This window comes from Lissotriton helveticus, chromosome 2_1 (assembly GCF_964261635.1).
Source record: "Lissotriton helveticus chromosome 2_1, aLisHel1.1, whole genome shotgun sequence".
Classification (NCBI taxonomy): Eukaryota; Metazoa; Chordata; class Amphibia; order Caudata; family Salamandridae; genus Lissotriton; species Lissotriton helveticus.
In genome coordinates, this window is record NC_136059.1 from 1,364,846,256 (window position 1) to 1,364,862,480 (window position 16,225).

General features: G+C 42.2%; 1 protein-coding gene across 1 annotated transcript in view; it reads left to right on the forward strand.

Annotated features, from left to right (window-relative positions):
• ABRAXAS1 (abraxas 1, BRCA1 A complex subunit) overlaps positions 1 to 16,225 on the forward strand; it is a 193,014-nt gene that overhangs the window by 28,394 nt on the left and 148,395 nt on the right. The window contains exon 2 of the mRNA XM_078676299.1: positions 15,728 to 15,818. Within this exon, the coding sequence (XP_078532425.1) occupies positions 15,728 to 15,818 (91 nt within the window). The remainder of the gene's footprint in view (positions 1 to 15,727; positions 15,819 to 16,225) is intronic.

Here is a 16,225-nt window from a genome sequence, read left to right on the forward strand (position 1 = left end):
ATGCGTATTAGCACCAACACTCTTTTCGCTGTACATTAACAGGGTGATCCAGTACTTTCAGAACCATCCTACTGATGCCCCTAAGTTGGATGGTAAACTGATCCCTCTGCTAATGTTTGCAGAAGATACCTTCTTAATCTCTAAAACTCAGCAAGGCCTTCAAAAGGCCATATAGCGTTTTGAGGTATTCTGCAAGGATTATGGTCTTTCCATCAATGTGAGTAAGACTAAGTTTATGGTGCTTCATAAGGAGAAGCTAGTAAGAGGGAGGGTGGTCATGAATGGTGCTTTGCTAGAGCAGACCCAAGTCTTCGCATACCTTGGTATTACTTTGGGCTTAAAATTGGATTGGCAACCAGCTGGTTACCAAACATGCACAACTCGCAGGAGCCCTAATTAAGGAGCTCCACTCTTCATCATCTCAACCTATTGCCCCAGCGCTGAAAATCTATGGTACCAAGATCAGCGTGTCAGTACTTTATGGGGCAGAGTTGTGGGGGTTTAGTAATCTAGCATCACTAACGTCTGCCCAAAATAAGTTCTTGAGGGATACAACTGGTCTTCCATCCTCAACCCCATTATTGCCCCTCTTTTATGATTTGGGATGCCAACGCCTTGAGGATATAGCTCGCTACAGACCAGTTGCATACTGGAGGAGACTGTGGGTAACCCCAGAGCTCTCCCAGTATGCCCGGGCATTCCTCGAAGTTAGAGATGCTGAAAGTGCCTGCAAAATCCCCTGGATGAGTGAGGCTAGGGCAGTGTTTACTGCCATGGGCTTGAGCTTCCTGTGGGAGAACCCTATTGCTAATTTCTTCCCTCCTAGAAAGGTTTTTAGAGAGTTGATTTGGACAATGGTCTCTATACGAAGGTTTAGGAACTGTATAGGCCCTTCACTTTCAAGAGACTTCATGGAGCTTAAACATGAAGCTGCCTACGAAGGATACTGGGATTTTATTATGCTTCCGGGAGACAGGAAACGGTACCACCAATTTAGGGTGGGAACGCTTCCTGTAAATTCCTTTATCGCTAAATGGCATGCTAATAACGCAAGTTGTCCGTTCTGCCTAATACAGTGGGAAAGTATAGGACACATTTTGATTATTTGCCCAGAGTATAAGTTACCTAGGCACACGTGGTTGAAGCCTATTTGTCTGCAGATGGGCATCACCACTGGTTCCGAGGCCCTTAGGATACTAAAAACCGATTGTTCTGAACCTGTGGCTATTGCTGTCGCCAAATGTTTACATTGGATGTGGGTTATTCGTGCGCGCAAACTAAGCCTACATTAAGATCTGGAGTTTTTACAAAACATTAATATTTGTTGTAGTTATAATCAATTCTGTGATGCTAAATGTATTTTGATTCTGGATTCCTTTTTTACGCTTTTAATAGTAATGTTATTATGGATGTTTTTAAGCTAAATTATTTTGTAATGGATGGACTGACTTGGCAATCAAATCTCCTACTGTCTACATTATATTGATATAAAATTATGGAATGTTTACGCCTTTTTAATATGTTCGTCTTTTATGATATGTACGTCGAAATAAAGACTTTAAGATGTAAAAAAAAAATACAAATAAACATCTAAAGATCCTCTACACGTCTGGACTAAGTCACTACACAGAGCAAAACAGGTGTCTATGACAACAAGAAAGATGTATCATGACTGCAGGATTCAAACCTTTCATGGAACTCTGTTTACAAAAAAAACATTACTAGTTTGGTAAATTGAGCAATGGAGTCAATATCCTCAGATTAAAGCAACAGAGGTACCACCAAATTATTGAACAAAAGTCAAACATTTGCTATCCTTCATGTCATTCATTTGTTTCATGTGCAGCTGTTTCTATATGCCCTATTATGACTGCCCCTGCTGACCTTTATAAATAATGTGTTTTAAAATTCCTAGGTTTCTGGAAGACAGAATTGCAGATTATCTTCAGTTTAGGAAAATAGTCATTTTTACTGGTAAAACTTTCTGTGAAAGGGCTCAGTCTGTATCTGTTGGAAACGTTTGTGGCTGCTGCTAATGAGAGACCCAATATGGTAAGAGAATCTCTGTGAAGAAGCCCTTCAGAACAACATGAAGCTAGTATTCTTGGAGTGCTGTATCAGTATTGGACGGAAATCAAATTATAGATTCACAAAAAAAAAATCTGCCCCTTGGTTTCCATGCCTGGCCTGTCTACTGTTGTGTTGAATAACGAAGTCCAGGCGTGAAGTAGATAGAGACTTCTTTTTTCCAATCCTAAACCCCCAAGACAGCAGGGGACTGCGGACACAGCCGTTAGCAATAGCTTCTCTCTGCCTCTGCCCACCACTCTAGAATCTAGCATACGCTTGAGCCTTAACTAGATAACAATCTGAGGTGAGTCAAGCAGGGCTCGAGCACCAACACAACACATCCCCCTCCCTCCAAATGAAAAAAAAAAATAATAAAAAAAAATATGCAACAGTCAGTAAGATAGGTTACAAAACCCAGCTCATAGCGAAGAATAACATTTTCTAGTTAACAGTAAACATGCGTAACATAGTCATCAAATCTTAGGTTTTGAGCACAAACATTTTGTACGAGGAACTACTGCTACTTCATTTCTCGCAGCACCCTGTACACTGGGAGTGGTATAGCCAGAACATTGTTCACCTCCAGAATTTACCAAAGGTTCAATAGGAATGTTGATGGAATGGTTAGCAACATTACTGTTATCAACGTCATCAACCCAATCATACCTGCCCACCTGTGCCTGTTTATTTGAAATTTGTTCCACCTCGATACGTCGTTTGAATAAAGCTATCCTGTTGGCGTTCCACACTTACCCATCCCTCAAAAGTGCGGGATTACACAGAATTGTAATTACTTTGAGAGGAGCAGAATACATGCTCTCACCTTTGCATACAAGTCTACCCTTCTTGACCATGACAATGTCACCAACCTGTAAATTAACTCTCCCTCCTTTGCTAACACTAGTATCTTTCTCAACTAAACGACTCTGGTTGGCTTCCAAGGATTGCTTGACATTTTTAACAGACCAAGGGACAATCTTTGTGCAATCAAGCCATCCCATGTTATCTTTTGTGCGCCCTCTCATAAGTTTGAATGGAGATCGCCCAGTGGATGGACACTTAGTGATCCTGTAAGCACCAACCATTTTCCTCAATTCGTCCTCCCAATGTTTCTCATTACTGCATGAAAGCTCAACAATGCCTTTTTATTACTCTATTGAAGCGCTCAACGCTTCCATTTCCTTCTGGGTGATAATTGGACGTTGTCCTATGTACAATACCGGTGTCTTTTATGAATTTTTTGAAACTTTCCCCTACAAACTGTCCACCATTGTCAGATACTAAATATTTAGGGAGACCTTCCCTTGCAAAAACTTCTCCCAAGAAGTACAACAAATTTTCTGTGTCCGGTTTCTCTACAACTTTGTACTCTGGCCATTTGGAGAAATGGTCAACTACCACAAAAATGTATTTTTGTAAACTATCTACAGTTTTAACCGGACCAAATATGTCTACTCCAATCCTTTCCCAAGGCATTTCGGGGACCACAATGGGATGTAAGGTGGGTTTGAACGTGGTCAAACTCTTATCAGAGTTTACACATTCAAAACAGTTGCGGACAACCCTTTCAATGTCCTTGTCAACACCCGGCCACCAGTACGACTGCTCAATTCTACATTTGGTTTTGACAATCCCCAAATGACCTTCGTGACATATGTTAACAATTTTATCACACAAGGTTTTTGGTGGGACTAACTTGCCACCCCTGAGTAATAAATTCTTTTTTTGTAAAAAGTTTGTTACTCACCTCCCAAAATGGGATAAGAATTTTGCGTATGCTCGATTTCTCAGGCCAACCTTTGAGGACATATATGCACACCGCTCATAGTTCTTCATCAAGGGAAATACTACTAACCCAGTCATCATGAGGCATGATTGCTAGTTCACTACTAAAGACGCTAGCCAAGAACCATTGGTCCCAATCATCACTAGTATCTTCACAAACAGGCAGGGGACATCTACTCAAAAAGTCTGCAATTCTATTGCAAATGCCTGGGACATACACAATCGATAAAAAACAGGGGAATGCTTCTGTTCAGGAGTACAGAGGTAGGAATCCTAAACTGTATGCAAAACAAATTACCTCCGACACCATAGTTCTAAATATTCTTCTTCACCAGTTAGAATTTTTTTATTTATCCCTGGGTTGTAACTGAATATATAAAGCTTTTTTTTTTTTTTACACCAAGGCGTGTTAACCCTATACAGGACTTGCTAGACAATTAACTTATTGCCTTATTTTGTATATGAGATGTAAACAGGAAAACATACTCAAACATAGGAACCATGTTTACAATAGACAAACCTCTGTACAAATTACAAACATAAAGCACAATGCTGCTGCCAAGCAACAAGAACTGTACATTTCAACAGGCAAATGATAGTCCTACTCCTTTCTTAGATAACAGTACAGGGACTGCTCTCATTGATGTCTTCACAGTACGGTAGTGTTTTTCGCCAATGGGTGGTCGCATCAATGTCTAGAACCTAGTTTAGGGCCGTACGTCGTGGGCTCTATAGTGTAAGAATCCGGGACCAAAGTTTGTGCTAGGTTCTATTGGCGAGCCTCTCAAAAAAATTTGACTTAAGTTTGGGGTCAAAACCTTGGAGTGCTGGTGCAGAGCAGATATCTCTTTTTATGCTATCCATACATGACTGGCATTCCTTGGACCAACGAAAGGGACTTCCTTTTTTAAGCAATTGTCTGACACAATACATCTTATCAGCAAAGTTGCATACAAATTTAGAATTAAATTCAGCCAGGCCAAGGAAGGACCTGACTTCCTCTTTGTTTTGAGGAGTGGGTGCCTTTTTTATAGCACCAATGAGCACTGATTTAGGACGGATGCCATAAGCACTTATTTTGTGACCAAGGTAAGTCACACTCTTCGTGGCAATTTTACATTTTGACTTCTCTGCTGTTAATCCTTTCATCTCTAAAATGTTTAAAACTTGGGTTAAAACCGTATAATGTTCCTCTTTGTCTTTTCCCATGATGAGGATATCATCCTGGAAGAACAGTACGGTTCTCATGTCCTTGAACTTGAGATACCAAAAGCTGTGAGATGTCTACTGTCTTCATGGAGGGGAACCTGGTGATAAGCTGATGTCAAGTTTATAGTGGAAAACCACACCATATCTTTAGTAGCTGACAGTAATTCCGATATCTTAGGGAGGGGAAATGCATCAATGAAAATATTTTTATTGAGTTCCCTCAAATCTACACATAAACGGATCTTACCGTTGGCCTTGCGTGCGACGACAAGGTGGGCGACCCAATCAGAAGATTCTATGCTTTCAATTATACCCTTCTCCACAAGTTTTTTGAATTTCTCTCCTAACCTTATGGATGCAAGGTTTAGCATTGTCTTTAAGCATTAATTTGTGGGAGAATCCTTTGAGTTCACCAATGCCCCCAGAGAAAACTTTAGGAAACCTTGTAGCAAATTCTTCACATTGGTGTTCCTGTGCAGGATCAACGCTCAGAACGGGGTCCTGGCTATTGGGGTCAAGGCGTATTCCAAGTTCACCTTGATCCCACCAACCTAACACATAAGGCCCAGCCACGGATACATACAATCCGCAAACTGCTACTCTCCCTTCAAACTCAAAGGTAAGTTTGCGAAAACCCAGAGGTCGATAGGTTCCCCTGTGTAACTTACTGGGTGCACGTCAGGACTTTCAAGGTTGGGACCAATTTTAGTACTGAATAATTCTTCCCATTTCGTTCTTGTTTACTATAGTGTAAGGTCAAAGTTACTAGTACTCCCTCGACTTTTATCTCACAAACAGGTTTTTTCCTCTGTTTACCATGAATCATGCTTTCGTTCTCATTTATACAACACACTTTATTTACATCACCATCAGAGTCAACGCTCTCATGCTCATACTCATCCACTGTACATTTTACGGATTTAGATTTGCGGCAAGCTCGTGCAAAATGACCAGACATTTAACAGTATGCACACCGTTGGCCTAAAGCTGGGCATCTTCTATCATTAGCTAGATGAGAAGTGCTACCGCAGCCGTAACACTTTCCCTTGATGTCTGAAAATGTGTCTGTACGCTCTGTGTTTCTGAACTTTTCTGTAAACGGTTGTTTATCATTTTTCCTTTTTTAACTTTTCTGAACCGGTATGGTTAGTAACTCTTAACAATTTTAACAACCTCGTCATTACTATCTGTTTTAGCTTTGGCAACGATAGTTTTAGCACATCTAGAAGTCAGTTCAGCTTTACTGATGATGGCTAAAATTTCTTTCAAATTCGCGTTTTCATTAATCCATAGTTTATCTTGCAAATTTTGGTTGTTGCAATGCATGACTAATTGTCGCGAATCAATTCTTCCTCAATGACACCAAATTTGCAGGATAAGGCTAATCTTCTAAGAGAGGTAATGTAATCTTCCTCCTTCTCACCAGATTCTTGCTTCCGGTGGAAGAAATTAAACCTGTGCACAGCCTTACACACAGTGGGCGCAAAGTATGCATTAAAATCAGCAATAGCTTGAGGAAACACATTAACTTCACTTCCAGTTAAAGGTTTCTTTTCAATCCTGTTATAAACTCTTAACCCTCCTGGGCCTAGACAATGTAACCGGATTTTCTTTTTCCTTTCAGGTGGTAATTCTTTGCTCTCAAAAGTGTCAAGGTAATTTAATGAGGTAATCCCTCCAATCTTCCCATCTCTGGCTAGAAACCTCACAGTCTTTTACCGTGAATATTTGTGGGGCAGGTAAATTCATGGTTGCCATTGGCATGTTAACAAAAGCACAAAAATAAGGAAATTACCAATTAAACAAGATGTAAGGAAAACAATGAGTACCTCAGTTTACACACAGTGTGCGTATCACAGTAGTAGATGAAGATCCTTAAATCACTGAAGAAGGTTTGTCTTTTTGTGAATGACACACAGTGTGCGTATCACTGTAGTTGTAGAAAATCCTGAAACCGTTGAGAAAATAAATACGCGGTGTGCGTATCACTGTGGATGAGACAATTGTGAAAGCACTGAAGAATTAGCAGATGTTCCTTTGATGAAAGTACTTTTCAAATAACCAGGTCAGGGCGTTAACTTTAAAGATAATAAAAAATGGCCGCACGTAGCGTAGCCTTTGCGTGACCCGGCATACGTGATGACCTGAAGATGCCGGAAACGCGTCCAAAGTTGCGTTGCTTTCCGGACGTCATACAGGAAACGTCGTGCATAGAATGTAGTTGGCTGGAGAGTAGAACGCCGCCACCGCTCGAAAAAAATGCGGCCGAAGAGCGGTTTCTCCAACAGTCGTCAAAGAATGTCAAAAAGACGGAAAATGCTGCGACTCGACTTGCATACAATAGTACTTTCTCTATACTCATTCCTTAAAATCAAAGTGAAACACTATTAAAACTTCCACATGTAGAAAACGATACCTTGGAAGTGGAACGTGTTGTGGCTTGCGCATATGTAGAGAGCTTTCTTCCTTTCTCCCAACTGATGTCATGTAATGGCCTACAGTAGAAATTTCTTTTCTTGGAAATAGCGTGTGTAGGTTTAGGGCAGTGGTTCCCAAACTTTTTTGACCTGTGGCTCCCCTGACCTAATCTGCAGTTGGCTGTGGCTCCCCACCATTTTTTTACGGAGAAAATGGAACATTGAGTTTGGTCTGTCGTAATCAGTATCCCCAGCCTTATTTTTACACTAAAAAGGTCTGTCCTTCCATCTCTGTGCCCATCTATATCCAAACATATTCAACCATTTGCACACCTATCCACCATATATCCTTCCGTCCATCATTTCACTCATCCATCGCTCCATCCACCCTTTCACTCATCCATCAATTATTCATCTACCCACCCTTTCACCCCATCCATCTGTACAATCATCCATGCATCCACTCTTCCACCCAGCCATCCATTCACTTACTTATCCATCCACCCATTCACTTACTCATCCATTCACCCAGTCATTTATCCTTCCACCCATTCACCCTTTCAGTCATTCATCCTCCCTTTCTCTCCCCATCCCCCTTTCACTTATCCATCCATCTACCCACCCATGTACTCATCCATTCATGAATCCATCCATTGATCCTATTACTCATCCATTCTTTCACTCATCCAACCATCCGTTCACTCATCCAGCCATCCGTGCTCTCATCAATCCACCCTTTCACTTCACTCATCTATCCATCCTTTTGTCCATCTACCCCCTTTCACTAACTCATCAATCCTTACATCCACCCTTTCACTCATCCATCCATTCACCATTTCACTTATCAATTCATCCATCCACCCATTCACTTGCCCATCATCTACCCTTTCATTCACACACCCATCCACCAATTCACTCGCCCATCAGCTGCCCTTTCACTCATCCATCCATCCTTTCACACACCCATCTACACTTTTACCCATCCATCTACCCTTCCACCCATACATCTACCCTTCCACCCATCTATTTACCTTTTCTCTCATCCATACTTCCATTCATTCACTCATCCATCCATCCATCCTTTCTTTCATTATCTATCCATTCCCCCTTTCATTCATGCATTCATCCTTTCAGTAATCCATCCATCCAGCCATTCAGACATTCCTTGACTTATTTACTCACCCACATTTTCACATTATGAGCTGAGCCTTTGTTTGCAGAGTTGCAGGCAGAAGAGTCCCATCAAGAATGAACTACAGCAAGGGGTGGGCTGGTGGAGAGTTCACTATGCCCCTGCACATAGGCAGACTGAAAACGTAGAAGTCATGCATGATGCACAGTGCCAGGATGTGAGGTTACTGTAATGGTGTTGTTTCCAGGGCTTTAAGCGGTGTAAAAAAACTGGGGGGTTTCTTCAAAGGAGGTGTTTGACGTAATTAAGAGCGCAGCTTAAAACACCTAGGCTAAAAATCTGCGCTTAGCATAGTGTTCCGCCTCACTGGTATTATGTTGTCTCTGTCATTGCATCCAGATATATAATACAGCAAGTATCATTACACCAACAACAAGCCAGGACTATTGGCTTTGTCAATGGTTTCTAGTTCCTTAAAAAAACAAGCATTAGAAATGCAATCGGGCTTGGATTTATTTGAGTTTGAGCCAATGTATTGTTGCTATGTGTTATGGAGTGTGTTCATGTGGTGTGTACTGCCAGTGATCTCCTTGTGAGTGTGAGAATATTGCACCGTTACTGCCTGTGATGTCCTTCTTGTGAGTGGGAGAAGCTTGCACCTCAGCTGCCTGTGGTCTCCTTGTGAGTGTAAGAAGCTTGCACAGCTGCTGCCTGTGATGTCCTTAGTGTGAGAAGCTTGCACCGCTGCTGCCTGTGGTGTCCTTGTGAGTGTAAGAAGCTTGCACTGCTGCTGCCTGTGATGTCGTTCTTGTGAGTGTGAGAAGCTTGCACCGCTGCTGCTTGTGACATCCTTCTTGTGAGTGGGAGAAGCTTGCACCTCAGCTGCCTGTGGTCTCCTTGTGAGTGTAAGAAGCTTGCACAGCTGCTGCCTGTGATGTCCTTCTTGTGAGTGTGAGAAACTTGCACCGCTGCTGCCTGTGGTCTCCTTGTGAGTGTAAGAAGCTTGCACAGCTGCTGCCTGTGATGTCCTACTCACTACTCTACTCACTACTCACTACTCTGCACTCACTACTCTACTCACTATACTCACTACTCTGCACTCACTACTCTACTCACTACTCTACTCACTACTCTACTCACTACTCTACTCACTACTCTACTCACTACTCTACTCACTACTCTACTCACTACACTACTCACTACTCACTACTCTGCACTCACTACTCACTACTCACTAATCTACTCACTACTCTACTCACACTCACTACTCTACTCACTACTCGTAGCGAAAAATCCCAAATTGATACTCACTGCACTACGTTTACATGGATAGTTCAAGTTCAGTCGGCATCACTGTCATAGCACCCATTCATTAAAAATACAACAAGAGTGGTGTGCATTCAGTCGTCAGGGAAATAAAGTCTGGGTGGGATCTTAGAGATGAAAGTGACAAATACAAATTACACTGTTGCATAAATATCTGCACATATTGCGGCCAGTGGAAACCCGTCAGCACCTAGCCCTAACAGATGGGTGGTAATATGGCGCTTCATAACCCCCTAAACACATGCACCGATCCTTCTCACCAATATTGCCCTCCACGGAGATCTCTTGGGCTCCACGGTGTCCCTGCAGCTTCTTTGGGAGGAGTGGCCATAGCTCGGACTGCCGCTGTCACTATCAGCTTGCTGCTGGTTCCTCTGCGGACTGAAGCTCGGTTTGATTTAGGCGCGCAAAGCTCGCTCTTCCTGCCGCTGCGTGACGTCACGCAAAAGCCCCGCGCCCGCCACCGCTTCTTCCTGGATTTCGTTCTAATAATATATACAAGTGTCCCAGAGCGCCTCCCACAGAGGCTGTGAGGGCGCTTCTCCCCAGGGGTGTCAACAACGGAACACAGACCGGGGGGGGAGATTTTTCCGTTTCTCTTCCCTTCCACACCGGTGCGACTCTTACTGTCTGATCGCCTCCGAGCTTTGCTGCCAGTCAACGGGACTCCGGTCCGGTGATTGCTTAAATTATCACGTCTCCGTGACATCTGCTTAATTATTATTTTCGGTTTCTACCGACATCTTCCAATGTGTGTACTGTTCTAAATATATACGTGGCTTTGGTGAACGTGCCAATTTAAAAAAAAAATTTCCACGAGCGCCCGCCGTGCGTCCCGTTTAGGCAGGAGGTGCGTAATGTCACGGACCGATACGGCCGAGACTTGCATCTTGAAATAACGACAATCTTAAAATAGAACAAATGGAACACTTTTCAAAAGTGGGCCTGGACAGTGCTAATACCATTCTGAATGGTTTTCCTGCTTGCCTGCTCCATTTATGCGAGGTATCTTAAAAAGTACTGTGACTGCCCTTGAAGCTACAGGAAACTGCTTTCAATTATCTCCGCCGTGAACGCGGCACTCTGACAGCTCCTAATTAAAATGAATGGACTGCCGTGCGCGAAAGGTACATCTTACACGCGCGCATGATACATCCAATGCAATGGAGAACGCGCTCCCACCATCTGTATTGCATTACACGGGCACTCTGACAGCTCCTAATTAAGATTAATAAGTCTGCCGTGCGCGTAACCACAGCCAATATGCCATGCAACTGAAACAAAAGACGGACGAAAAGTAAATATAGCCTATCACGTCAAGGCTACTAAATAGACAGCACGGCGAAGACGAATCACTAGGCAGATGCCATAAAAAACGCGGCGCGCACTAAAGAATGTGCCAGCCAGGACCCCTTTCAGAATTCTTTTTTTTTCGAACACATAAGAGCTCGGAAGCTCCGCCCCCACTTCGTGGTGACGTCGGCCCGAGCCCTAAAAAGGAGCAACCATGGCTTTGTTGAATACAAAATTGAAAATACTTCAGTTCTAAAATGAGAGGACAGTGAGAGAACGATAACCTCTTCTTTTAAACTTGTTTTACAGGCTTTTTTGAATGAAGTGTTTTCTAACGTTGCAGCGTGGGCGTTTTACTTTTTATCGTACAGATTGCCCTTCTGTACACTGGGGCAGGAGGAGGCCGCCACATGGTGTCACACCCCCAGACTGGCCCATTGACATTCAGTAAGTGGCAATCAGCGGCATACTGAATGACAATGGGCGGGAGGGGCTGCTCTTGTGCTCCTGGAGGAGTGCGAGGCGGCTCCATCAGGGGGGTGAGGCCTCTCACAGGGTGCAGCGCTGCTCCCTGTGATGGCCAAAATTACAGATAAAAGGCCCGTGGAATTTACGGACGGTTGGTCACCCTAGTGTGCGCGGCGCCCCTGGCACCTCATTACGGCGCACCGGGGCGCCGCGGCGCACAGTTTGGGAACCACAGGTTTAGGGGATTTAAGCATCAATCGTCGCCAATCATTGTTGTGTTTAATAAAGGAGTCCAGGCGTGAAGTAGATGGAGACTTCTTTATTCCAATCTTAAACCCACAAGACAGCAGGGGAGTGCGGACACGGCCTCCAGCAACAGCTTCTCTCATCTTCTGCCCACCACTCTAGAATCCAGCATACGCTCGAGCCTTAACTAGATAACAATCTGAGGTGACTCGAGCAGGGCTCGAGCACCAACTCAACATCTAGCCCTAACCCTCGCACTCAAACATCTGCTGACAAATTGAAAAATAATCTTTGTGTCATTACTCCCTTCTTACTTCCCCTTCTTCTCTCTACCTAACCCCCCTCTCATAACTTTTCTGTCTGTACTTCTCTCATTTTTATATTTTTACTTCACCTCTCTCTCAATATACCCAAAATGAATCACTCAAAATTCATATTTTTCTATCCTGCTGTAGTGCTTGTAATTTGACACCATAGGACACACCTAAACCCTGCACTCCAGAGAGGATGCAAATGAATGGCTGCACATTTTAAATAACACACTAGGTGATAAAACAAGAACCAGCACTCTCGTAATGCGAGGCATGAAAACAAATTCAGGTGCGTATAAAGTGACACACACGGACATGTTTATTAATTCAATATTTTGGAAAGGAAAGCAAAATATATTGGTTAAGGCAGACTCCCAAATATCAAGTAATTTGTGCACAAAACCAGAATAACATGTAGCATGTATACATGTAGCAAAGAAACTTAGAAACGATTTACATAAAGTAAGTACAACTCACCGATCAATCATGCACCATCCTTGCCAACTCAAGCTGGAGGAGCCCTTCGACAGCCCAGGAAGGAGTTCGATCGGGACTCAAACCCAGATTCTTTTTTGAGGCAGTACGTCTACTCCACAAATGACCTACCAGCTGGCCGTGAAGACTCCCCGCCCTTCAATATCTTTTACTCAACGTGAGGTGAAGGTTCTAGAAACCTTGCCCCCTTTCTTGTGTTACGAAAAACCGAGTTGACGGTAAAGGTCTGTGTCAAGGTCAAGACAGAAGCTGGCCAGGCTCCTGTGTTTTGACTCCAAGACAGAGCTGTACATTCCACTCATTCCGCTGACCACAATCTCTGCCCTGAAAGGTACCAAGCACGCATCCCACACAACATGTTCCAGTTCACTCAGATCGTTGAGGAGCAAAAACAAGTGAAGAACGAAAACCTTCCCTCCCCACTTTGCAGCTACGTGCGAGCACAGAAAATGTAGTCTGTTGCACAGAAAAATGAGTCAATTATGCCAAATGGAGCCCATGGCCAATATATCTTTCTTAATATCACTACACCCGCTCTCATGACTTTGCCCTTTTCTCTATTACTTCTGGTGCCTACATCCATATCTACCAATCTCGATTTCCCTCTCTCTACCTAACTCGACTCTCTCTGCCTCATCCCTCTCTGCACCTTACTGCACTTTTTCCATCTTACCTCTCTATTACTCTTTCCACGTTTCCTCTATCTTACTTCTCTACCTCTCTTTTAGCCCTTTCTCTGCCTCACCACTCCCCTCACCGATCTATCTTATTTTACTCTCTAACTCATATTTACACTATCCAACCTCTCTGTTTACCTTATAATTTCTTCATCACCTCCCATCCCCACCACCTCTTTCTCTTGTACTACCTCTGTTCCCTTTTCTTCACCTCTCCAAATATATTTCTTCTTTCTGGCTATCTATTTCTCTACCTTTACCCCTTTTTTCTCTGACATCAACTCCTCTATCTCTCGCTCACTGTCTTTCTAGCTCAACAGACACACATTTCTCTGTGGACCTCCTTTTCCAATTCAGCTCACTCCCTTCCCCTCAACTAGCTATCTCAGCTTCTTTCTTTTTTAGATCTCTGTGCCTCATCATCTCTTCCTTTTTTCTCTCTCACAATTCACAACTTCTATGTAAACCTCACCTCGCTAACTCTATTTCACCTGTCCCTCAATGTCCTGATTTTGCTCTTCACATTCCTGTTTTGACCTTCTCCCCGCTATCTACCTTTCTCTCTTCCCCACAAGTCTCTTTAGGCAATCTCTTCTCGTTTTACTTTCTTTACTTTGCATTTTTTCTCAAGTTTTGCTCTCTTAAGTCTACCTTATGCTGTCTTTGCCTATCACATATTTTCTACATTATCTCTCTGTACCCCATCTATTGAAGTACAATCCTCCTCTACCTCTCTGTACATTTCCTTCCCTCTGTCTCTCTCTACGGAACTCTAAAGCCTTACCTATTTCCCTGACTCACTTTCTGTACCTACATCTTAATTTGTCTACCTCTCCTGATCTTTCCGCCTGGCTACTTCACCTTTCTCTGTTTACTTTATTTCTCTCCCTGTCTCGCCTATCTTTCTGCAAAATACCTTTCTCTGCCTCCCTCTACTTTACTTCACCTTGCTTTATATTCTCTGTCAATGTTTGGTATCCTGCCCTATCCCATTTTTCTTACTCATCAGGGTCACCGGTAACTGTCTAACCAGAGAAGGGCACACACATAAAGAGGAGAATATGGACAGGCAGGAGAAAATAAATTTGGAGAAAGCTATTAGAGTTTAAGAAATGTAATGGTAAAAATCCTCAGAGCAGCGCTTAGGTTTCCCTTGTAACAAGAATGCTGGTAGTGAATGGAGATATATATTATTACACGTGCACTACAAGTAAAGCTATATTTTCAAGCGTTATTTGTTTATTTCTTACTTTAATATTATGCACTACTCCACTAAACATCTAATAAGTCCTACTTACCATGTTTTTCTTTCAATGCTTTTAACAAGCTAGTTAAACATTGAACTAAACATGAAATATTGTTGTTTCAAGTAAATATTCTAGATCCTAACTCAAAAATATATGACTTTATCCTTGCCTGTTTAAGTTTTCTTTTGGTACTTTTTGTCTAGCAGACACAAGGCAGCATGAGCTCTTGACTGTTTTGGCATGCACCATGATATTGAAGGTTTAACATATGATTCATATTGTTTGGCAACATGAGGACTTGAATGAGGCGAAAAAGGATAATAAATTCAAAGTTGCTCCAAACAGAGGGTCCCAAAATATATTTTTCCCAGGGCCCCACTAATCCTTAAGTTATCTCTGGTTTTTACATGGTGCACATCGGGTAATTTACCGTGTTGGCAATCCTGGCATGGAATATTCTGTGTTTGAATGTGATGTGGGGATAAGTTCTGGTCCTGTGTCAGTTGAGCCTGAGACCTCATACCTTGTACAATATCTTATACTTCCTTCAGTAAACTTCACAGTGGTTTATCTGCTGCTATATCTTGACCGTGCTGAATGTGTACAGTTTCTTACATGTTGAGAGTTCATTATTTTCAAGATTGGTATTTGTTTCAAACTTAGGACTTATTAGATCTCCAAATGTGGAGTACAGTGAAGTGACAAAACAGTGACCTTTCGAGAACCACTAAAGACTGAGAATATAGATAGTTACACTTTTGACAGTTTACATATGAGGAATTGTTACATAGTGAGGTGCTATTAGGTGAGGTCTACTTCCAGAAATGCCTAAAAGTGGGAACTTTTATAGGCTAACTGAGTTGGTCAAGCTGTTTGATACAGGCAGAAGTTCTGTAATGAAAGGACTGAAGATAATTGAAGTGTGATTAAAAAATGTTGTCCATCAGAATTGGGATAGTAAATACCATACAGAAGTGTCAGTGACATCACTTATAGTTAGACCCATACGTCTTGAAGCATTTTTAATGATATATTAATTTTCTTTTGACAGGAAGGATTTCTCTTAGGAGATGTAAAAGGTGAAGCCAAAAACAGTATCACCGACTCTCAGATGGACGATGTTGAAGTTGTGTACACAATTGGTAAGTGTCCATTATTAGCAGTTCATATTTACTAATATCAAGTCATGTCTGAAATATGATTTATGCATGCTTTTATTTTACATGGATCTGAGCTTTTCATATGCAAAGTTTGTAAGCTTCTCATTTTGTATTAAAAATTGTATGTGATTTAGTACTCTAACTAACATTCAGCTTCCCAACATTTCTCCCTATCTTGAAACTGCAGTACCAGCTTAATTATCCCAGACCCTCTGTGTGTGCAGTATGCTACACAGTTCTGGGCTGTGCTTGTGTCGCACATTATGCATCAGTTAATTTTTATTTTCACATTGCGATCGTATGATGCCTTGATTTTCTTGCATTCTATATGTTTTTTGAGTTTTTCTTCTGTGCTTTTTCATTACTGGTTTTTCATAGACTACTTCTTG